The sequence below is a fragment of the Ochotona curzoniae genome, unplaced genomic scaffold (assembly GCF_017591425.1).
Source record: "Ochotona curzoniae isolate NIBS_2020 unplaced genomic scaffold, NIBS_Ocur_1.0 contig_2699, whole genome shotgun sequence".
Lineage (NCBI taxonomy): Eukaryota > Metazoa > Chordata > Mammalia > Lagomorpha > Ochotonidae > Ochotona > Ochotona curzoniae.
Genome location: NW_024465561.1, coordinates 4634264 through 4658018, shown reverse-complemented (window position 1 = coordinate 4658018; position 23755 = coordinate 4634264). Strand labels below are relative to the sequence as shown.

At 41.5% G+C, this 23755-nt stretch overlaps 2 protein-coding genes across 3 annotated transcripts in view; one reads left to right on the top strand and one right to left on the bottom strand.

Annotated features, from left to right (window-relative positions):
- Nucleotides 1–23755, bottom strand: part of LOC121153685 (zinc finger protein 420) — a 363018-nt gene that overhangs the window by 19898 nt on the left and 319365 nt on the right. The window contains exons 3-5 of one of the 2 annotated variants that reach the window (XM_040976379.1): nt 17228–17354; nt 16818–16913; nt 6125–7663 (exon numbers count right to left, since the gene is read on the bottom strand). In XM_040976379.1, coding sequence (XP_040832313.1) covers nt 6306–7663; nt 16818–16913; nt 17228–17354 — 1581 coding nt within the window. In that variant the 3' untranslated portion in view covers nt 6125–6305. Of the gene's footprint in view, nt 1–6124; nt 7664–16817; nt 16914–17227; nt 17355–23755 lie in introns of those variants that run through there. The other variant, XM_040976377.1, reaches the window with a different exon arrangement.
- Nucleotides 1–23755, top strand: part of LOC121153689 (zinc finger protein 566-like) — a 221779-nt gene that overhangs the window by 180233 nt on the left and 17791 nt on the right. The window contains exon 10 of the mRNA XM_040976384.1: nt 14958–14981. Within this exon, the coding sequence (XP_040832318.1) occupies nt 14958–14981 (24 nt within the window). The remainder of the gene's footprint in view (nt 1–14957; nt 14982–23755) is intronic.

Here is a 23755-nt window from a genome sequence, read left to right as displayed (position 1 = left end):
TGTGTGCATGCACAGACATATAACATGCAGAAAGAGCAAATAAAAGCAAAACACTACAAACTAGAACCTTTAAGAGAGAAGCTTCCTTCCTCCCTTAGTGTCCTACCACTGCCTTCTGTTTTATGTTTAATGTTACACTCACTGCAAAGGAGAAAATGTAAGTGCCCAGCAGGTGGTGCATTTAGCTCTGTGAAACAGCAAACTGGTAAGTGGCACAACAATGAGTAAATATCTTGAAAGTATAAACTCCCTTCAGAAAAAGTCAAGCGAGATAACTGAAAAGCACTGTCAGGCATTTCATAAAAGAAAAAGGTAATAACAAAAGTATGAAAAATTTCTTATCCTCATTATTATGCACAGAAGTGCAACCCAGAAATATACTGAGATACAACTTCACAACAACTGTTGCCAAACTGGGCAGGTGTTTGGTCTGATGGTTAAGATGTCAGTTGGGATGGGCCTAGTACAATGGCTCGCTCAGTGGTTAAATCCTTGCCTTGTATACACTGGGATCCCACCCGGGCACCAGTTTGTGTCCCAGCTGCTCCATTTCCCATCCAGCTCCTGTAACCTGGGTAAAGTAGTGGAGGATGGCCCAAAGCCTTGGGACTCTGCATACACTTGGCAGACCTGGCAGAAGCTCCTGGCTTTGGATTGGCTCAGGTCTGGCTGTGGCGGCTGTTTGGGGAGTGAACCAGAAAACAGATCTTTCTCTCTGCTTCTCCTTTTCTCTATAAATTGCCTTTCCAATAATGGGATGACTAGTAGTTCCTGGGCTCAGGGCCTAGGTGCCAGTTCCCGATTCCAGCTCCCTGCTAATGCAGACGTGGAGGCAGCAGGTGATCAATAAGTCAGTATCTTAATTTCATTAGATAACAGACTTGAAATGCTAAAATCAAAGATATGGAAAAGACATGAATGGGTACTAGAGCCTAAGAATGAGTGGATAGAAGGGTAGGAGGGAGCTGCGTGTAGTTATAGAAGGGCAACAAAAGGGATTCTTGTAACAACAGAACTGTTTCACACTTTGACTAAGTTGGCACACGACTGTACAGCACTAAACACACACAGGCAAGTCAAAATTGAGAAAAATCTAAACATCAGGAGGCTGTATCAACGTGAATATTCTGGCTGCGATACTGCATTTTTAATTTTGCATGATGTCGTTTTTGAGATAAACTGGGTAAAGTGTGCAAGGGATTTGCATAATTCCATAAGTCAAATACTGCCCTTTGGTAGTTTCACCATGGAATGAAAGAACGTTATCCTCTAACGGATTCCTTAAAAAAAAAAAAAAAAAGACTATAGATATAACGTAGGCTGAACACCTTTTCTATACCAAGACAATCTGGATAGGACACCCTTGGCCCATATTACTTCATCAGCTTTTTAAAAATTTTCTATCTCTGTGTTTTTAGCTTTTTAAAACTTACTTTCATTTTATTTGAAAGGTAAATACACATACACACAGAGTTCCTTTATCCAAACGTTCTCTCCAAATGCCCACAATAGCCATGGTTTGGCCAGGTCAAAGCCGAGAGTCTGAAACTCAGTCTGATTCTTCCAGATGGGTGGCAGGGACCCAAGTCTTTGAACCATCATCTGCCGCCTCTAAGGATGCAAATCAAAAAGAAACTAGATTGGAGATGAAGGAGCTGGGACTCAAACCAGGCACTTGGATATGGAATGTGGGGCATCCCAACCAAATCACTGCATGAAATACCTGCCCCTTTTGTTTTGGAAAATCATAATATCACTGCCTTATTCTCTCACATAAACAGAAAAACAAATGAAAACCTGTGACTGCTAGGGATTCAAGAAACTGCTTCACATTCTATTTTCCAAATTTCAATTTACATCTGTCTGGTCTCACTAAATAAACTATGATATCTTTTAGAACTAAACCACATTTTTTTTTTTGTATCCAATTCCTTAACTCTTACTATAGTATCTGATACCAAAATATATGCAAGACAGTTTTTTATACAATTTAATAAACAAATAAACTGAGCCAATCCAAGACCAGGAGCTTCTTCTGGATCTCCCACAAGAGTGCATACCTGTCCTCTGCTGCTTTCCAGTTTATAAGCAAGGAGCTTGATAGGAAGTAGAGCAGCTGGGACATGAACCGGTACCCATATGAGATGCTGGCTCTGCAAGGTGCAAGATTAGCCTGTTGAGCTACCACTCAATAGATGCTTGTAGACAATCTGATGTGTTATTTCATGTCTTCATCAAATTTGGGAAGTTTTTTCTTAAGATTTCATTTATTTTTATTGCAAAATCAGATATACAGAGAGGGGTGAGAAAGAGGAAGATTGTCTGTCCAGTGATTTACTCCCCAAGTGACCACAATGGCAGAAACTGGTCTGATCCGAAGCCAGGAGCCAGGAACTCTTTCAGGTCTCCCACACAAGTTCAGGGTCCAAAGGCTTTGGGCCATCCTTGACTGCTTTCCCAGGCCACAAGCAGGGAGCTGGATGGGAAGTGGAGCTGGCAGGGTTAGAAACAGCACCCATCTGGGATCCCAGCGTGTACAAGGCAAGGACTTTTGGCTGCTAGACCACCACGCTGGGCCCAAATTTGGGAAGTTTCGACAATAACTTTTTACTTTCTGTTCTCTATGCTAGACCATTTCAGTAACTTTATTTTCAGGTTCACTGAGTTTTCTGTCTGCTTAAAATCACCACTTAACTCCTTTAAATGAATTGTTTTAGCGCCACAATTTCCTTTTGAATTATATCAAAGATGGGCTTTTTTTTTCAGAAATTTTTTTATATATAGATGAGTCATGGTTTCCTGTGGACTTTTTTTTTTTTTGGTATGCTTTGTAATTTTCATGATGACGTGGGCTTCTTAATAAATATTATGTTGTAATTCCAAAAATTAGAATCCCCCTTCATCAGGGATTGCTAATTGTTCCTTATTGAGAATTAAAAGCTTAATGAATTTTGCTACATACTGACTTTGCAAATTATGTTCACAAAACGTGTATTTCTTGTTTTGTGTGTGGTCACTGAAGTTTCTGGTCCAGTATCTCTGAGAACAAAGATATTTAAGGTTTCAACTCACGAAGTAAACGTAACAGTTATAAGGATAAGTACTGCTACAGCCAGTTTTAGGTGCAATGACTAAATGCAACAGATTGGGTAGCTTAGCAACTGAAATCTATTTTCTGACAATTCTGGAAGGCTGAATGAAGTCTTACATCAGGATGTCACTATGCTTGGTTACTCGGGATTCCTGCTTATGTTACAAATGGCCATCTTCTAACTAGGTGTTCCTATACCTTCTTCGTGTTAAGCAAGGAGCTGGGGAGAGACAAGAAGGAAGGGAGTGACAGAGAACAGACAGAGCCAGCAAAGTCTTTATATGAAGCAAAAAATGACAAGATCAAATGAGAAATAGTTTTCAAAGAGTAACTGGAGGTCTCAGTTCATTACTATGAATAATGGACAGAATAATGAGGCAGAGCAATAATAAAATAGATGACCGGTGAAAGCTAACAGAAGCATATACAATACACTATCTGCAAACAAGAGAATACCCATTTTCCTCTCAGCATACACGGATTACAGGTCAGGCCACAAAAAAAGTCTCAATATATAAAAACATTCAAAAAACATTCCAAGTATCTTTACAAATCAAAATAGAATGAAAATGGAAATACCAACATAAAAGCTGGGTTTAATAAAAAAAAAAAACACTAAAACAATTACTTTAATGTTCTCCATTTTTATTATGAAATAGCTTAAACAAAGGTACAAAGCATGAGGACCAACGCATATCAGCACAATCAATCTCATCAAACCATAGGAAGTGGTTATATTTATTTACTAAAGGTTATATTTAGAAGGAAGAGAGAATTTCATTTGTTGAGTTGCTCCCAAATGCTTGCGGTTGGACTAGGGCAAAACCAGGCTCCAGGAACTCTGCCCAGGGCTCTCACAGGGGTGGAAGGAATGTCTTACATGTTCAGGAAGTTGAATTGGAAGTGTTCTTATATATGAAAAGCAGACATACCAGAAGTGGCTTATCCCACTGTGTTACAATACCTGCTCCATATATCCTTATTTTTAAGAGAAACAAAGGTATTTCCCTTTGCTTTTGTTCTCTGATCTCATTTTGTTTCTCCCCAAGAGGTCAACACTGTTGTAAACTTGAAGATTATTTCTATGAATGTGTTTATATTGTTCCTACATAGTATTTAACAGTTAGAAATATAGACAGTGACAGATATTTTGCGATTTCATAAGTGATTCTGTATTATATGCATATATAAAACCTCTTTAAAATCAGCTTCATTTGAAAGAGACAGAGAGGTAGATACCCAAGCATCTTTAGTCATTCTTTCACTCCCCAAATGCTCACAAGTCAGGGTTAGGCCGTTCGAGAGCTAGCAGAGCTGGGAGTCGGGGATCAGTCCTGGTCTCCCTCATGGATGGCAGGAACCACAAGTACCTGCACCATCATCTGTTGCCCCCCAAGCTGTATTTAGTAGAAATCTGGATAAGAAACAGTAGGGCCCAGCACAGTGGCCTAGTGGTTAAAGTCCTTGAATGTGCTGGGATCGCATACAAGCGCTGCTTCCCATCCAGCTCCCTGTTTGTGGCCTGGGAAGGCAGTCGAGGACGGCCCAAAGTCTCAGGACCCTGCAACTGCATAGGAGACCCGGAAAGAAATTCCTGGCTCCTGGCATCAGATCAGACGAGTTCCAACTGTTGTGGACACTTGGGGAGTGAATCATCGGATGGAAGATCTTCCTCTCTGTCTCTCCTCCTCTCTGTACATCTGCCTTTCCAATAAAATAAATTTTAAAAAAAGGAAAAAGAAATAAAAATACCTTATAAAACTTTTCCTCCCTCAAACTCCTTTTGATTTCAAATCTGCAACCACTGAATAAAAAAATCCTAGAAATTGCATATTTTTTCTATATTATGAGACCATTTTTATGATTTTGATTTCAAAATTACTTGGACCATTTCTACAAATACCTGTGTCTGCTGCCTCTTTATGGGTTTTCTTCAATTTCTATGTTTATTGTTTCCTTTAGTCTTGTGATTATTGCTATTCTTTCTTTGATCTAAAATAAAAAGTTCACATTCTTCTCAAAGATTACCATTTTCTTATATATATATATCTACACATACATATATATTTATATGTGTATATATAGCTGGTTTGTTTGAAAGGCAAAATGACAGCGAGGGGGCAGAGACAGAGACGAGATCATTCATTTGCTGGTTCATTTCCCAAATGACCACAGTGGCTGAACCTAGACGAGGCCTCAGCCAGGGGCCTGGAACTCCATTGGGGTCTCCAATATGGTGGGCAGGATCTCAACTGTGAGTCATTATCTTCTGCTTTTCAGGTACATTAGCAAGGAGCTAGACCAGTACTAGATCAAGTACTTGAACCAGCACTTCAATGCTCATCCCCTAACTTTTTAAGTGGGTTAACTATTCATCCCCTTCAGAAATTTCCTAAAAAATGGTTCTAAGCCTGAGAGTTCTACAATTTAGATCTATATCAATTATTCATCTACAGTGCAAAGATTTCTGAAATTTTTAGGTTTTTCCAATTGTGCTTCCCAGGGATTCTGCATTTTATTCATAAAGGAATCTTGTTTTACTTTATTCATAAAGGAATCTTGTTTTACTTGTGAGGAGTAAATGAGTTAACAAACGTTGGTTATGCAGAACATTGCTTGGCTCATAGTATGCAGTCAAGTGCATCTTTATTGAATATCTGCTATATTTGAAATACTACATAAAATAGTTTACATGCAAATTTTCATTTAATATGTATCAATTTACAACAGACACTTTTTCACTTAATACATTTCTGTGATATGTCTTTTCTTATTCCTATTTTAAGAATTAAAACCCTGAGGTTTAAAAATCAAACAGGTCACATAATGTCATATTGTGGTAGTGATGCCCCAGATCTATGCCCTTAATCCTGGGAAGTTCTTAGTGCCCATAAAATCAGTCTGGAATAAAATAAGGCTGAATGCTTTGCAAAATCCATATAACACAGAGCCTCACAAACAATTTTAAAGGTTGTCAACACTAGTGTAAGAGAAGCAAGTAAAAAAAAAATTAACTGGGAAGAGTGATGTGCGTGTTCTTACACTTTGAAAGATCAACCTGGGTGTGCTATAAGAAATGGATTTAAGGATAGCAAAAATGGACACGGTGATCTTTTAAGAAACTATAAAAATTACCCAGGTGGGAGACTCTTAGACCAGGTTGACAACATTAAAGAGAAAAGTATAAATTCCAAAAAATGCTTAGGGACTAGAGCTACAGAACTTTGTGATTCACTGGATTGGGTGATGAGAGTGAATGTGACTCACCAGTGTGAATTCTCTGATGATGGGCTAGATGTGCATGCTGTCTGAAGGTCTTCTTGCACTCTTTACATTCATAAGGTCTCTCTCCAGTATGAATTCTCTGATGTTGGGCAAGAGATCCACAGTAACTAAAAGCCTTTCCACAAACATTGCATTCATAAGGTTTCTCTCCGGTATGAACTCTCTGATGTTGAGTAAGGGATGAGTCATTGCTAAAAGCCTTCCCACATTTTATACATTCATAAGGTTTCTCGCCAGTATGAACTCTTTGATGTTGAGCAAGATAGGCAATCTGGCTGAATGCTTTCCTACATTCCTGACATTTGTAAGGTTTTTCTCCAGTATGAATTCTTTGATGTTGAGCGAGGTGTGAATTCTGGCTGAAGGTTTTACCACACTCCTTACATTCATAGGGTCTCTCTCCAGTATGAATTCTCTGATGGACAGTAAGATATGCGCGAAGACTAAATGCTTTCCCACAGACATTACATTCATAAGGTTTCTCGCCAGTATGAACTCGCTGGTGTTGAGCAATGGAAGATCTATTGCTAAATGCTTTCCCACATTCAATACATTCATAGGGTTTCTCTCCGGTGTGAACTCTCTGATGCTGAGCTAGGTAGGCAAACTGGCTAAAGGCTTTCCTACATACCTTACACTCGTATGGTTTTTCTCCAGTATGAACTCTCAGGTGTTGAACTAGGTGTGCATTCTGACTGAAGGCTTTCCTACATTCCTTACATTCATAGGGTTTCTCTCCAGTGTGAATCCTGTGATGCTGAACAAGATTTGATCTCTGACTGAAGGCTTTCCCACATTCTAAACATTTATAAGGTTTTTCTCCAGTATGAATTCTTTGATGAAGAGTGAGGGATGAGCTCTGGCTGAAGACTTTTTCACAGTCATTACACTTCAAAAGTTTCTTCTCAGCATAAACAGGCTTGGGCTTAATGGTCGCTACATTTTTTTTAAAGTTTTTCCTATGTATCTTATACTTATGTATTTTTTCTTCTTTGGGGCTTATCTGGTGTGTATGAAGTATTGCCTTTTGACGGAAACTTTCCCAAGATATTTTATACTCCTGTCTTTGATCAACAAGACCTTCTCCATAAGTGATTGTCTCTTCCTTTAAATGTGCCTTTGGATTTCCTGATTGCCTCTCAAAATGGTCCTCATGTTTCAATTCTCTCAAACTGTAGTACTCAAAGCCAAAGCTTGTCATTTTCTCTGTTATCTTCTTGTAGTACTGTTCATCCAAAAGGTCCTGCTTTTGGGTTAATTCATCAGCCTCACACACAGATTCCCAGCCTGAAAAGTAATAATAAGAAAAGGTCTCCTCTGTTGTATATAACACATTTATTAAACCACATTTGTAAAGTGAAGTATGTGACTTTGTTTCAGTATGAGAATTTATTAGAAAAAAACTCTAATAAAAACAATGGGTGTTTGTAGTTCTGAATGTGCTAAAACAAAAATTTAAAGTAGGTCATACAAAAAGTTGAGGAGAAATGATTATAATTACGAGAAAATCAGTAATGGAAATATCAGGTCAAGAAGAAAATATCTATGTGATTAGGCTTGGCTACATTTTGGCTGTATTAACTATATACATACTGAAATGCCTGCGTTCTTCTAGCTACTTCACTCAATAACAATCCCTGAACAAATATCTTCCATGTATTAGTCACTGCTCTATTTGCTTCCAATATCCTAAAACAAAGACTCTTACCTCCAGGGAACTTATTTTCCTTAGAAAAGACCAAATAATAAATAAATTTTATTATATGCTAGCAATTACTAAGTGTTACAAAAAAGAAAAGCAAGGCAAGTGAGATCAGGAGTGTTAGTGACATCCAAGATAAAAATCATTAATGAGTTCATATTTAACTGAAGATTTGAAGAAAGTGTCGTAGCTTTCTGGGGAGAGGGCATCTCTCTCTGAACAGGAGAGTTGGTTTAAAGGTCTAAAAGTAGGAGCCATGTCAGGTGTTCAAGGAACAATAAAGAACAGCATGGCTGGAGAGCACGGAGTGGCAGGAGATGAAGACAGCTAGTAGAGGTTTACAGCAGTTAAAATTATGTGTGGGTCCTATAAGTAATTTCACTTTTACTCTGGGTAGGACAGAAAACTACTGAAGTGTTCTGAGAAGAGATACCTGGGTGAAAATATAGAAGGTGAAAGCAAGCAGGAGACCTGCTAGGGAGACCTGTTATGACAGTAATCCAGCTGAGACATAACAGTGGTTTAGATCAGGGAGATACCGACGGAGGTACGGAGGAGTGCTCTAGTCCAAGGTGGAACTTACAGCTTAGACCCAAGACAGATGGAATATTAAAGAAGAGATGAAGCAACTGTGCTTTCAAAGTTTATGTTCTGAGCAATACCCATCAACAGTTGAGAGGGAACACCATGGAACAGAACAAAACCCCAGAAAAAAAGCATAAAGAAAATTATATTGACAGTAACCCCCATCAAGGGGGACAGTACCCTAGAAAACCTTGCAAACTTTATAAGTGAGCAAAAACTTTTAAATTCTAATGAAGATTCCCCCAAAAACATATGATTAAAGCATAAAGTTGCACATCGGATTTTTGTACATATTCAATGATATAAAGAGGCTAATTTTTTATTAAATTCATCTACAATTGCCACTCCGTCACAATTTTAGTTTCATAACTTTTTAAAAAAAGATTTATTTCTTTTTATTGGAAAAGGCAGATATACAGAGAGAAAAGACCAAGAGGAAGATCTTCCATCTGATGATTCACTCCCTAAGCAGACACAATGGCTGGAGCTGAACCAATCTGAAGCTAGGAGCCAGGAGCCTCTTCCAGGTCTCCCAAACAGATCCAGGGTCCAAAATGTGGGCCTTCCTCAACTGCTTTCTCAAGCTACTAGCAGAGAGCTGGGAAGCAGGGCCAACGGGATTAGAACCAGCGCCCTTATGGGATCTGGGCACATTCAAGGTGAGGACCTCAGTGGTTACACCATCATGCCGGGTCCTCATAACTTTTCTTTTTTAAAGATTTATTTATTTTTATTGCAAAGTCAGATATACAGAGAGGAGGAGAGACAGAGAGGAAGATCTTCCATCCGATGATTCACTCCCCAAGAAACCACAATGGCCGGTGCTGCATCAATCCGAAGCCAGGAGTCAGGAACTCTTCCAGGTCTCCCACGTGGGTGCAGGGTCCCAAGGTGTTGGGCCGTCCTTGACTGCTTTCCCAGACCACAAGCAGGGAGCTGGATGGGAAGTGGAGCTGCTGTGATTAGAACTGGTGCCCATCTGCGATCCCGGGAGCATTCAAGGTAAGGACTTTAGCCACTAGGCCATGGTACCAGGCCCATAACTTTTTTTTTTAAAGATTTATTTCATTTTATTGGAAAGTCAGATATACAGAGAGGAGGAGACACAACTGAAGATCTTCCATCCGATGATTCACTCCCCAAAGGGCCACAACGACCAGAGCTACAATGATCCAAAGCCAGGAGCATAGAGCCTCTTTCATGTCTTCCACAAGGGTGTAGGGTTCCAAGGCTGTCCTCAACTGCTCTCTCAGGCCACACACAATGAGCTGGATGGGAAGTGGGGCCACTGGGATTAGAACCGGTGCCCATATGGGACCCTGGCACGTGTAAAGCGAGGACTTTTAGCTGCTAGGCTAATGTGCCAGGTTCATGTTTCATAACTTTTAAAAGAACTACGTAAGAATTAGGCAGCTGTTGGCCCTAGCTCCCAAGAAGGAACCTTTATACACAGACCATATCCAGTAACTTATGAATGGGGTGCCTAACGATAGGTCCCTAAATAGTTTTTGCTAATGATATGACCGAGGCAAGCTAGGAAGGACCAACCACATGACCGAGGCAAGCTAGGAAGGACCAACCACATGACCGAGGCAAGCTAGGAAGGACCAACCACATGACCGAGGCAAGCTAGGAAGGACCAACCACATGACCGAGGCAAGCTAGGAAGGACCAACCACATGACCGAGGCAAGCTAGGAAGGACCAACCACATGACCGAGGCAAGCTAGGAAGGACCAACCACATGACCGAGGCAAGCTAGGAAGGACCAACCACATGACCGAGGCAAGCTAGGAAGGACCAACCACATGACCGAGGCAAGCTAGGAAGGACCAACCACATGACCGAGACAAGCTAGGAAGGACCAACCACATGATGACAGGGTTCTGTGTTTGAGCCTTAATGCTAACAGAGTGGTGCCTGAGAAGGGAAGAAGTACAAGAAGGAACTGACCATCACTGCATAGAGGAACCTCAACAAAACCTCTGGGCACTGAAGTTCAGGAGAAAGACCCTGCATGCATATTTCTTCAGGTGCTAATAATTCTTTATGCGTTCTGATGACTGGAAGGCCCTGAGGATAACAAGCTCCAGGGCTGTGATCCTCCCAAACTTAGCCTTGGTCTCTCTTTTTATATGGTTTTGATTTGTAACCTTTTGCTATACAAAATACGATAAATGTAATACAGCTATTGCTTGAGTTCTAGAAGCCTGTCATTCTAGGGAATCATCAAAGCTAAAGGTTCGGAGAAGTGAGGAGCAGCCTGTGGGCCACCAGATCTGTGGCCGATGTCTCAAGAAAGTGATTTGTTGAGCACTGTTCTCTCAAACTCAACAATTTGCCAAACTCATTGCAAGTTATTTTTTTAAGTCCTGAAGTGTATTAAAAATAGATGTTTCCATATATATTTTTTAGGCCATACAACAAGACTTTTTTTTCAAGCCGCACAAACAAATCATTAAAGCTTAAGAAATTTGAGGGCTCGGCACAGTGACCTATTCAGTGGGAGCCAGGAAAACTGTTGCTTTAACCGTTGCCTTCTATCTCCCAGGGGACAGCAAGCTTGAAGTGAAAGCAGAGTCAAGACTTAACTCGGACATTGCAGTTCAGAACACAAGCATCTTAATGGGGTATCCCAACTTCTCATCAAAACATGCCCAGCCCCTACCAACTTGAGACACAAACACACAGGGCCAGTTTCATCCAATATATTTACATGCTTGCATGAAAACTATTAAATACTTAGGGATAACATGACATGACTGACAGAAATAGCAAAGTTAGACACATCCGTCCCGACTTGACCTCACACACTCCAATATGGGATGTAGGCAGCGTAACCCCATGTCCTAATCTCTAGACCAAATTTCGGCCCGTATCGACTTTATACCAGAGAAAATGATGAAAAATTTAATTCAATAAATTTGAATACTCAATGAAAATAATGAAATCTTTATTTTCCACATTATTTGAAAAGCAAAAGAAGAGCTATCTTCCATCTGCTGGTCTACTCCCCATTTTTTAATCGCTTCAGCCTAAATCCAGGAGCCTAGAATTCATACTGTTTCTCTTCTGCGGGTGGCAGACTCAAGTACGTAACTCATATCTTAGTAACTGCCAGGGTAGGCATCAGGAGGAACCTGAAACCAGAGGGAAAGCCAGGATTCACACCAGGCACACGGATACGGGATGCAGGCATTGCAGGCACCCCCATAGCCACAGTGCAAAAAGCTGCCGCAAGAAGTATAAATTCTCAGAAAACATGCCATACTGACTACCGAGGAAATACAAAACCCAGGATCTTGTAGCACAGCTTTTTTTTTTTTTTTCACAAAGACTAGACTAAGATAATCAAAGCTCTACTAAAAGTGAGAACAAGTAATTTGGGAGCCGGTGCAGTGGGTTAAGCCCTCGCCTTGAATACACTGGGATCGCACATGGGCGCCGGTTCTAATCCCAGCTGCTCCACTTGCCATCCAGGTCCCTGCCTGAGTCCTGGGAGATGGCCCAAAGCCTTGGGACCCTGTGCCAGTATGGGAGACTCAGGAGAAGCTCCTGGCTCCTGACTTTGTATCAGCTCAGCTCCGGCCATTGCGACTGCTTGGAAAGTGAACTAGCAGACAGAAGATCTTCCTCTCTCTATCTCCTTCTCTCTGTATATCTGCCTTTCCAAATAATAAATGAATAAATCTTAAAAAAAAAAAGTAATTTTGATTTTCCACAAATTCTACTAAACAAGAAAAAGGAATACTTATATAATAATACAACTTTGATTCCAACATCTGATAAAAAGTAGCTTAAGGGAAAATTGAAGACTTGTCTCAATAATACAAGTAGAAAACATCTAAACAAAATATGTGCTAATAATAACTACAATAAATGGAAAAAATATATAAATACGGGTTGATCTCAGAAGTGTAACACTAGAGATAATAATAATCTTCAGTATTAAAAATATAATATGTGGGCCTGGCGCAGTAGGCTAGTAGCTAAAGTCCTTGCCTTGAATATGCCGTGATCCCAAATGGGTGCCATTTCGTATCCAGGCTGCTCCACTTCCCATCCAGCTCCCTGCTTGCTGCCTGGGAAAGCAGCAGAGGACGGCCCAGAGCCTTGAGACCCTGCACCTGCACGGGAGACCATGAAGAAGTAGCTCGTGGGTTCAGATCGGCTCAGCTCCATCCTTTGCGGTCACGTGGGGAGTGAACAAGTGGATGAAAGATCTTTCTGTCTTTCCTTCTCTCTGTAGCTCTGACTTTCCGATAAATAAGTAAATAAATATGTATGCTTGTATGTGTATATATATAAAACATGATACTCCACACACCAACAGAAGAAAGACCATTTACTCCTCTCAAAATGCAAGAAAACAGTAAAATTCAAAATCTTCCTATGATCAAAACTCTAGCAAACAGGAATGCAGGATGGTTACCAAAAAGTTCTAGACATCAAAAATATTAATAGTAAAATGGTAAAGTGCTCTCCTAGAGACCAAAATTGGACACAAAAACTTGCTATCATTACTTTAATTTGTACGATATTTGAGATACAAGAAAGGACAATAGAAAAAAGAAATTGACGAATTTTAAATGAAGGGACTTGTACACTCCTGGATAGGCTGCTCATAGAGGAAATTAAGAGAGTTGTAAAAATTATTTGCAAAGAGATAGACAAGGCTGCTAGACATAAGGTCAATATATAAAATTTGCTTACTTTCTATATACTGAGCAAATAAAAAACATAAGCAACAGTAAATAAAACAGCAAAACAGCAAAATGAAAATGGCTTGGAATTAATTTAACAGAAAACATGCATGACCTTTATGGAAAAAATTTGAAAATACTCAAAGAAATGAAAAAAATCTAAATAACTGGAGAATTATATCATGCTTAAAAATAGAAAAATTCCAAAATTAATTGTATTATAAAAAAGGTTGAATCAAAAGTCAACAGCTTTTTGTTTCCCAATGAAAACTGACATCTTGCCACCTACAGTTTATACAGATACTCAAAAGGCACACAAGAAAGTCTTAATGACATAAACCAAGTGCAGGGATTTCCTTATTTTTATTAAGATAATGTGGTACTAGAATAAGGAAATAGAAATCAGTGGAATGGATTGAAATAAAGATCAAAAACAGACATATAGACAGACTAAAATTTGATATATGAACAAGTAATATTAAAAACAATAGGTGAGGGGCCTGGCGCGGTAGCCTAAGTGGCTAAAGTCCTCACCTTGCAAGTTCTGGCATCCTATATGAGCACTTGTTTGTGTCCTGGCCACTCTACTTTCCATCCAACTCCCTTCCTGTAGCCTGGGGTAGCAGTAGAGGATGGCCCAACGCCTTGGGACCCTGCACCCGCATGGGAGACCTGGAGAAAGCTCCAGGCTCCTGGCTTCGGATTGGCTCAGCTCTGGCTGTTGCAGCTGCTTGGGGAGTAAAGCAGCAGATGGAAGATCTTTGTCTCTCATCTCTGTATATCTGCCTTTCCAACAAAATTAAAATAAATCTTAAAAAAGAAAACGTGAAACAAAGTAATTTAATCAAGAAATACCTTTGACATTTTGTCTTTCCCTAAAGCACAAACTAAATTCTTACATAAAATAATCTTCAAAAATCAATTCTAATTGGATTAAGGATCCAAATACAGAAGGGAAATATTTAGAAGACTTTACATCTTTTTGATCTCAAGGTTTTTCAAAATATCAAAAATATAAATTAAAAAATACCCGGCGCGGTGGCACAAGTGGTTAAGGTCCTCGCCTTGCACGCCCGGGATCCCATATGGGCGCCGGTTCTAATCCCAGCAGCCCCGCTTCCCTTCCAGCTCCCTGCCTGTGGCCCGGGAAAGCAGTCGAGGACGGCCCAAAGCCTTGGGACCCTGCACCCGCGTGGGAGACCCGCAAGAGGCTCCTGGCTTTGGATCGGCATAGCATAGGCCGTTGCGCTCACTTGGGGAGTGAATCATCGGATGGAAGATCTTCCTCTCTGTCTCTCCTCTCTGTATATCTGCCTTTCCAATAAAAAAATAATAAAAAAATAAATCTTTAAAAAAAATTAAATAAATAAATTTAAAAATACATATATAAGACAACTTGCCCTCAAATGAGAAAGACTTGAGCAAGTATGTCTTTGCAAAAAGAAAGACCACCAATGGTCACTATAAATATGAAAAGGTGTTCAATCTCTACAGTCATCAAAAAGATTCAGATAATGAGGAACATGCGTAGGATATTTCTTACCACCAGGCTGACAAAAATACTTGATAACTTTTTGATTCCATGTGTGGAGGAATGTGGACCCTCACATACAGTGGTCAGAAATATAAATCAGTCCAGACACTTTGGAAGCTAAGATAATCTTATCTAGTAAATACCTTGGTAATTTTCCTGTGTGAATCCTGGCATATGTGAACCGACATTAATCTATAATCAGTGTCAGAGGGGAAAGGGATGAGGTCTAACAGGTTATGCCACCACTCGGGAAGCCAGCATCCCATATCAGAGTGCCTAGAGTGAGTCCCACCTCCATGCTTCCAGTCCAGCTTCACGCTAACACACCTGGGAGGCAACAGTCGACGGCCCAAGGGTTTGGGTTCCTGCCACTCTGCCCAAGCAGGGGATCTTTCTTCAGGCTGGCCCACGCGTGGTTATTGCTGGCATCTGGGGAGTCAACAACTGAAGAAGATCTCTCTGTCTTTAACATGGTGTCTTTCCTTGACTTTATTACTCTTTCAAAAAAAATAATAAAGCACGGCAGCCTAGTGGCTAAAGTCTTCGCCTTGCATGTACCAGGATCCCATATCAGTACCAGTTCACAGCCTAGCTGTTCCACTTCCCATCCAGCTCTGCCTGTGGCCTGGGAAAGCAGCTGAGAATGGCCCAAAGCCTTGGGACCCTGCACCCACATGGGAGACCTGAGGAAGTACCTCGCTCCTGGCTTCAGACTGGCTCAGCTCTGGCCATTGCAGCCACCAGGGGAGTGAATCAATGAACCAAAGATCTTTCTCTCTGTCTTTCCTCTCTCTAAATGTGACATTCCAATAAAAATGAATAAAGCTTTGTAAAAAAAAAAATTAAACAAAGAAAAGCCACGGCATAGGGGAAAATCGTTAAGATTCATAACAGTAATAGTTATAACTGCATAAAACTTAATTCAAATGGCCACCAGAGGATATACTGAAGTTTATACCCGGAAAATATTATACTTCACCAATGAACTAGTACAAACATCCATGAACCAGAGCCACAAAAAAGTCAACATCAAGGAAAAATCACAAATGTAATTCTGAGTTGAAAGAAAGTCACAGAATTAAATGCATACCATATTTTCATACACAGAAAATTGAGGGTATATTGCACAGACAAATACAAGCTAAGATATGGATTAAATTGCTTAAAACATGGAAGTATAAACTCATTTTACACTGACAAAACAGAAGTACAGAGTTCAGTAACTCTGCTCAAATTTATGGCATGTAACTACCAGACAAGATATGAACCTGGTACTTCATTTACAGTTGCGTCTAGTGCTCAAAAGTTTATCATACTAGGAAAAAGATTTTTACAATTGGAAGAGGCTTATGAAGTGTAGAAGAAATGCGACCCAGAGAATAAATGAAATATTAGAATGGAGAGGGAAAATTTAAAAGAGAGATGATTAAAACTAACAGGGAGCGGCTCATGCCGAGACATAGTAGGCTAAGCCTCTGCCTAAGGTGCCTGCATCCCATATGGTCATTGCTTTTAGTTCCATCCGCTTCACTTCTGATCCAGGGCCCTGCTTATGTGCCTGGGGAAGCAGTGGGGGATGGCCCAAGTCCTTGATCTCCTGAACCCACTTGGGATGCCTGAAAAAAAGCACCTGACTCCTGGTGGGCCCAGCTCTGGCCACTGTGGCCATTTGAGGAGTAAACCAGCAGACGTAAAACTTCTCTCTCCCTCTATCTCTCCTTCCCTCTGTAAATTTGCCTTTGAAATAAAAATAAACAAATAAAAGAGGGGGAAAAACTCCTAAAAGGTAGAACTATTCTTAAAGCCTGGACTATTTGAGCAGAATTTCCAATAAATTAGAGTGAAGAGGCAATATCTTTGAGTCAAGCTGAGCTGTCACCTGCAGACGTTTTTGCCTGCCTAGGTCCTCTTCACTCACCTGGGCACGAGCCTTTTGTCAGCTCTCTCTTCACCATCCAGGGCTCTTTTCCTTGTTCCAACAATAATATCACACTTGGCTTAGAAAAGCAAAGTCCTGCACATATGAAAAGAAACAGAATTTGATCATGCTATGGATATCCTAGCACTCACATCCAATCTTTTGGACATCAGAGAAGAGGCAGCTTACAGAAAGTCAAAGGAAAAATACGTAAGGGATTAGAAAGATATGAAAGCTAAAGCTTCAGGCATAGTTGAACATCACCCTGTCCATGGCCAGAATTAACAAACCATCTACAGACGGCACACGTACACCAAGACAATATAGACACCATCCAGAAAGTCATAGGAAGTGTAACAAGGAATCGCTTACGAGAGAAATTCAGTTTTGTGTTGGGAATATATCCTTACCCAGTGATACCAAGATACTGTAGTTCTCCAGCATCACATTACTGTATAAATGCCTTTGAGAAGAATCTAGACAATTCCACTCCTCTTGGGAAAAGTCTACAGCCACATCTCTGAAGGTCACCAACTCCTGAAACAAAAAGAAACAAAATAACTTCATTTCTTACCATAGTCTCCTCACTTAACACTACACTGGATTCTCCCTAGTGTTAAAATAGTGGATGGGTCAATCATTTTCCTGTTCAGCGTCTTTGGACTTCTCAGATCACATATAAAAATAGCAGTGCTCTGCCTCATTTCACTAGTCCTCTAATGCTTTTTGTTTGTTTGTTTGTTTCCCTCCACAACATTTGATTAGTTTCCTTATTTATTGTCTGGTTTCCACCACCGCCAGTGAAAACGTAGGATTCATAAGGACAGAATGCTACAGCTAGTCTGTAAAAAATAAATAAATAACACCATATCTTCATGAGAAACAGCAGGACAGACTGTGATCCAGATTTTGAGTTCACAGGATACTGGTGCTGGAGACCAAGGCCAACTCCATGGACAACAGTCTACTGGTATGCAAAAGCCCAAGACCAAGGTCATAGCCTGTGGGAGACAGTTTGCAGTTAGCAAACAGCCCAAGGCCACAGAAATCCAGGCTTTAAGATATCCTGGACCGGTGGCTGATGGCCTAGCAGTTAAAGTCCTTGCTTTGAATATGCCAGGATCCCCTATGGACACCGGTTCTAATCCCAGCAGCTCCATTTCCCATCCAGTTCCCTGCTTGTGCCCTGGGAAAGCAGTGGAGGACGGCCCAAAGCCTTGGGAACCTGCACCCGCATGGGAGACCTGGAGGAAGTTCCTGGCTCCTGGCTTCGGATTGGCGTAGCACAGGCTGTTGCAGTCACCTGGGGAGTGAATCATCGGATGGAAGATCTTCCTCTCTGTCTCTCCTCCTCTCTGTATATTTGACTTTGCAATAAAAATAAATAAATCTTTCAGTCATGTACTGACTTCCATACTTGCACCACAGTGTTGTTTCCTGATCGCCAATCATTGATTGGTTAACATCAATACGAGATGTAGCTATTAAAGTCTGTACCATATCAATTCTAGTAATCTGACCCCTCTAGCAGTTCAATCAAAGATTGGGGCAGCCAGCAAGCTTTCTAGGTAGACCTCCTTCCTCAGAGAAGGAGGCTTGCTTCTGGCTGCCTGCTTCATCTTGTGTCTGTCTCATTTTTTATTTTTTCAATTGCATGTCATCTCCCTCTCCAACCCTAGTTAAGCTGTGCAGATTGCAGTCCAGTCTATATTTTTTGCTTTGGTCCCTGCTATGTTACCCAATTAAATAGTATCTAGCACGACCAAGTATCTAAATATTCTTTGATTAAATTGAAGTATTGCATGAATAATTTGAAAATTCGAAGAAATCATTTATATAGGGATCAATATTACACAGCACCCCTCTTAGAAGAATAAGCAATATAAAGAAGTGTATCAGGATTATCAGCCCCCTGACAGATGTTACAAACAATAACCCCTTAATAATTCTAAGTGCCCTTCCCCCATCAATACCAGAAATTAGTTATTAAATCTGAATACTGTGCTAAACTACGCAGAGCAAATCCTCAACTCCATTAAAAATCAGAAATTTTAACACAGAATTCGTAAAGTTTCTTGTAGAGGACCAGTATTATGGCATAGTGGGTAAATATGCCACTTGTGGTGTCAGTGTCCTGTACCAGCGTCAGTTTGAAAATGGGCTGTCCCATCTCTGAGTCAGCTCCCTGCTCATGTGCCTGGGAGGATAGCAGAGAATGGCCCAGCAACTTGGGCTCCTGCTGCCACAAGGGGGAGCCAAAGGAAACTCCTCACTTGCGCTATTGAACAGCCCAGCCCCAGCCACTGTGATTATTTGCAGAATGAACCAGATGATGGATGGTCTATTGATCTAACTCAGCCTTTCAAATATATAAATAAAATCTTAAATCTTTTTGTTTGTTAAGAATCATAACACTGCATCTGTAGGGATGTGCAATTTTTTTCTTTTATTTATTTTCTTAATAATCTTACTTAGTTGATTAGGATACAAAGGGTGAAGGGTTACAGGATGAAATTGGGTAATACCATTGTTTCCACATTAATATCATTTTTTTCCCTGTATCTAGGGTCAGGGGAGAAACAAAGGGAAAAGCCCCATCCAACCTTCCACCCATCCCCGATCCCCAATGTGAGGCGCGCCCCGAGGGTCCTGCTCAAGCAGTTTTGATAGTTCAACAGTTCTGGATTGCTGCCAATCTCGCTGTTCCAATCGCGATGAAACCTATTCAGAATCCACTGGATGACATAGTCTCTTCATGGTTGGGGTCTGAGATCAGCAGTTCAGTTGGAGAGATCTCCAAAGAAACTTCATCTGAGATGATCCCAAACCTGATTCTTGAGTGAGCTTGCCAGTACAGGGTCCGACACCGTCCATCGCCCCAATCAGCTTATGCACATGCTGGTCGTTGCTATTGCTGGGTCAGTTCTGTTTCCAGCCCTGTCTTCCACTTGAACCAACGGGTGTTGTAGTCCAGCTCGATCCTACCCACTTCATACTCGGTTCTCACACAAACAGTGGGAGCTGCAGCCTAGTTGGGGTGACTCCCCATAACACTCACCAGTTTTGCACCCTACCCTGGTTGCCATGCTTGCCAGTATGTACCGCAGACTTGCTCAGTCTGTCTCACGTCCCATTTAGCTCTTGTGCATGTCAATGGGCACTGGAGCCTAGTTCAACTCAACCAACCCGACTATCCAGTCCACACACATACTGGCAGGTGCCTTTCTGTCTAGCCATCCCTGCCCCTGTCCTGGTTTTCATGCTCTCCAGTGAGAGTGGCAACCCTGAGGGAGGTGCCCACTATCTCCCTTCTAGGCCACAACCATTCCCAGATTATGCACTCTCCAGGTGGTTCTGGCATTTGACTTGACAGAATTAGCTCCTAGTGCCAGCCTCTGCCAGCTGATGCTGCGAATAAGTCCAACCATCCCTCATCCACTCTAATTGTTGCTTGCACCAGTCAGAACAGTCAGCCCACCGTGGCCCTTCCCTTATCCAGCTCACATGAGGCCCACAGGTGCTGCAGCCCTGCCTAGTCTGGTCTGCCCCAATCCTGACTCATGCTTTCCAATGGAAGTGGTTGTCCAGCAGAGGAGCCCACATTCCCTTGCCAGCTTTGTGTCCTCCCTCCGGAGGAGCTTAAATTCTTTTATTTTTTAAGATTTACTTATTTTTATTATTGGAAAGTCAGATATACATAGAGGAGGAGAGACAGAAAGGAAGATCTTCTGTCCGATGATTCACTCCCTGAGGGGCCACAATAGCCGGTGCTACGCCAATCCGAAGCCAGGAGCCAGGAACCTCCTCCAGGTCTCCCACACAGATGCAGGTTCCCAAGGTTTTGGGCCGTCCTCAACTGCTTTCCCAGGCCACAAGCAGAGAGCTGGATGGGAACCGGAGCTGCTGGGATTAGAACTGGTGCCCATATGGGATCCTGGCACGTTCAGGGCAAGGACTTTAGCCTCTAGGCCATGGCGCCAGGCCCAAGGAGCTTAAATTCAAATCTTAAAATATTTGACCCCTAACAGTTGCTTTTATCTTTTAAAACAAAAATTTATTTATCCTTATTGTAAAGTCAGACAGATATATATAGAGGAGGAGAGACAGAAAGATCTTCAATCTGATGATTTATTCCCCAAGTGGCCACAACAGATAGAGTAGGGCTGCTAGGATTAGAACTGGCACTCATATGGGATCCCATTGCATGCAAGATGAAGACTTTAGCCGCTAGGCCACAGTGCCAGGCCCTTCTTTTATCTTTATTTTTTTTAATATTTATTTATTTTTATTGCAAAAGCGGATATACAGAGGAGGAGAGACAGAGAGGAAGATCTTCCATCCGATGATTCACTCCCCAAGCGGCCACAAAGGCCAGTGCTGCACCAATCTGAAACCAGGATCCCACAGCTCTTCCAGGTCTCCTATGCGGGTGCAGGGTCCCAAGGTTTTGGGTCATCCTTGACTGTTTTCCCAGGCCACAGTTGGATGGGAAGCAGGGCTGCCAGGATTAGAAACAGCGACCATATGGGATCCTGGTGTGTTCAAGGCAAGGACTTTAAGCACTATGCTATCGTGCCGGGCCCCCATTTATCTTTTTTATCCCTGACAGAAGCACAGCTTCTGGCTGAGTGGACTACTTCTCCTGAAGCCCTGTCATGGGCAGAAGGTGGAGTGGAGAAGTGAGGCACACAATCTCTTTGATCTCTTTGCTCCTCTTATTTGTTTCTAGAACATCTCCTCTCCCAACTGCACCGAAAAATAACCACATTTAAATCATGATATCAGATTATACCTGTTCTTAGTTTAGGTATCTACAATTACTCAATAACAGGCATTCTGGGGCCCAGCAGCGTGGCCTAGCAGCTAAAGTCCTCGCTTTGAAAGCGCTGGGATCCCATATGGACACCATTTCTAATTCCTGGCTGCTCCACTTCTCATCCAACTCCCTGCTTGTGGCCTGGGAAAGCAGACGGCCCAATGCTTTGGAACCCTGTACCTGTTTGGGAGACCTGGAGGAAGTTCCTGGTTCCTGGCTCCAGATCAGCACAGCATTGGCTGTTGCGGCCACTTGGGGAGTGAATCATCGGACTGAAGATCTTCTTCTCTGTCTTTCTTCCTCTCTGTGTATCTGACTTTGTAATAAAAATAAATAAATCTTAAAAAAAAAACCCAAACAAACAGGCATTCTATCATTTCTGGAACAATTCAGCACCATTCTACAGCCACTGTCTCCAGGGCTATTCCTGTCACCGCCTGGGCACTTCCATGTCCATGCAAATTATACTGCGAACAACCTGGACTCTCAGCTGACTATGCCCCTCTCCTCCAACAATCTTGTCCTTCTCTTGTCTGTTGTCAGTCACTTCCAAGGGTAGGACCCAGACCCTGCCAGTACCAGGAAGTGCTGAATCCTCCAGCATCTTTTTTTCTCCACTTTAATTTACACTTCTCATATTTCATATTCTCAATCAGTACTATTATGAGGACCCGACAAGAACCTACAATTTCTTATTCTTGCAGGATTTCACTGCTGCTCCTGCACAACGTGTTTTACTTCCTAGCACAGCCATTTGCTCTAGGTCTACTCTCACTTAACTATAATCACCTCAGCCTTCTTAGTTTATTTTACACCTATATCATACAAAGTTGAACTTTACTAGAGAAAATCATACCAATGATGCTAATTAGTATCATTTTAAGTTCAAGATCATTATCCATGAGTGGGCCAAAACGTTACCAACATCTAAAACGAAATTTTTAAATAAAAAAATAAAAAGAAAAAAGAAATAAAAACAAATAAACCAAAACAAAATGTTACCAACATCTCTCTAATGCACTTGTTCCCTCTCTGGTAAACAATCAGTTGTTTTTGGTCTCTCTCGTCAAACCTTCCAATCTACCTTCCTTTATGTCACTTTCAGTTGATGATCTTTGTGTTTCCCCGAGAAAGCAAAGCCACTCAGAGAACGCCCTCAAACTCTCACCGCAGCGTCTACACACTTATCCCATCTGTGCCCTCTCTCTAATTTGTCCCATCACCAGGGAATTCTGGAGAGAGATGTAGGCTCTATGCCATCTAGTAATTCTTGGCACATAAACAGACGAGACCACTAAAGTAGTGAGCAGAGACGAGGCCCAGGGACTAGGTTTTATGACACCCCAAGTTAATAGGTTCTTAAGTAATATTTATTCGAGGAATGCTAACAGGGGCTGAGACTAAAATCAAGAAGTTAATCTATGTCTGTATTTGAAGGATACTTCTGCCTCAAAAGACAGGAAGGGCAAGATCTTGCAATGAGAACATACTCAGCTAATCAGAAGGAAGCCAGTGCTAGAACTGAGTGCAGAAGTAGAAGACAGGGCGAAGGAGCTGAGAGTGTCCGTGGCTTGTCACCAGCCAAGAACACCTGGTGTGATGGTTTATCTGGGAGCACCCAAGTCCCAATGCTATCTCTCCCTTCAGTTGTAAATGGGTTGTCAATGACAGAAGAAGACCCCCATCGGCCGTTGCGCTCACTTAGGGAGTGAATCATCGGACGGAAGATCTTCCTCTCTGTCTCTCCTCTCTGTATATCCGCCTTTCCAATGAAAAAAATAATAAAAATAAAAATCTTGAAAAAGCTTGCATGTCCTGGCCTTTGTGACAAGAGCTGTGACACTCTGGCTTTTTGGGATATAGGTCTGTATATTCTTAGACAAGGTGTGTCTTCCTAAAAGTGGGAATGATGGCCACAGCGTAGTTTAATAAAATCATTTCTCCACATTTTGCATCTTCTCTTTGTCTGGCCCATCAATCCTGACGATAGAGTGAGAGAAATTTTGCAGTGAGGAGGGAGAGGAAGGGACTGAATGATGTAGCGTCCCATAGGTCAAGACAAGGACACTCACACCTACCTAATTTGAGTTAGGAATCCTCTGGAGGGTTTTGAGAAATGATA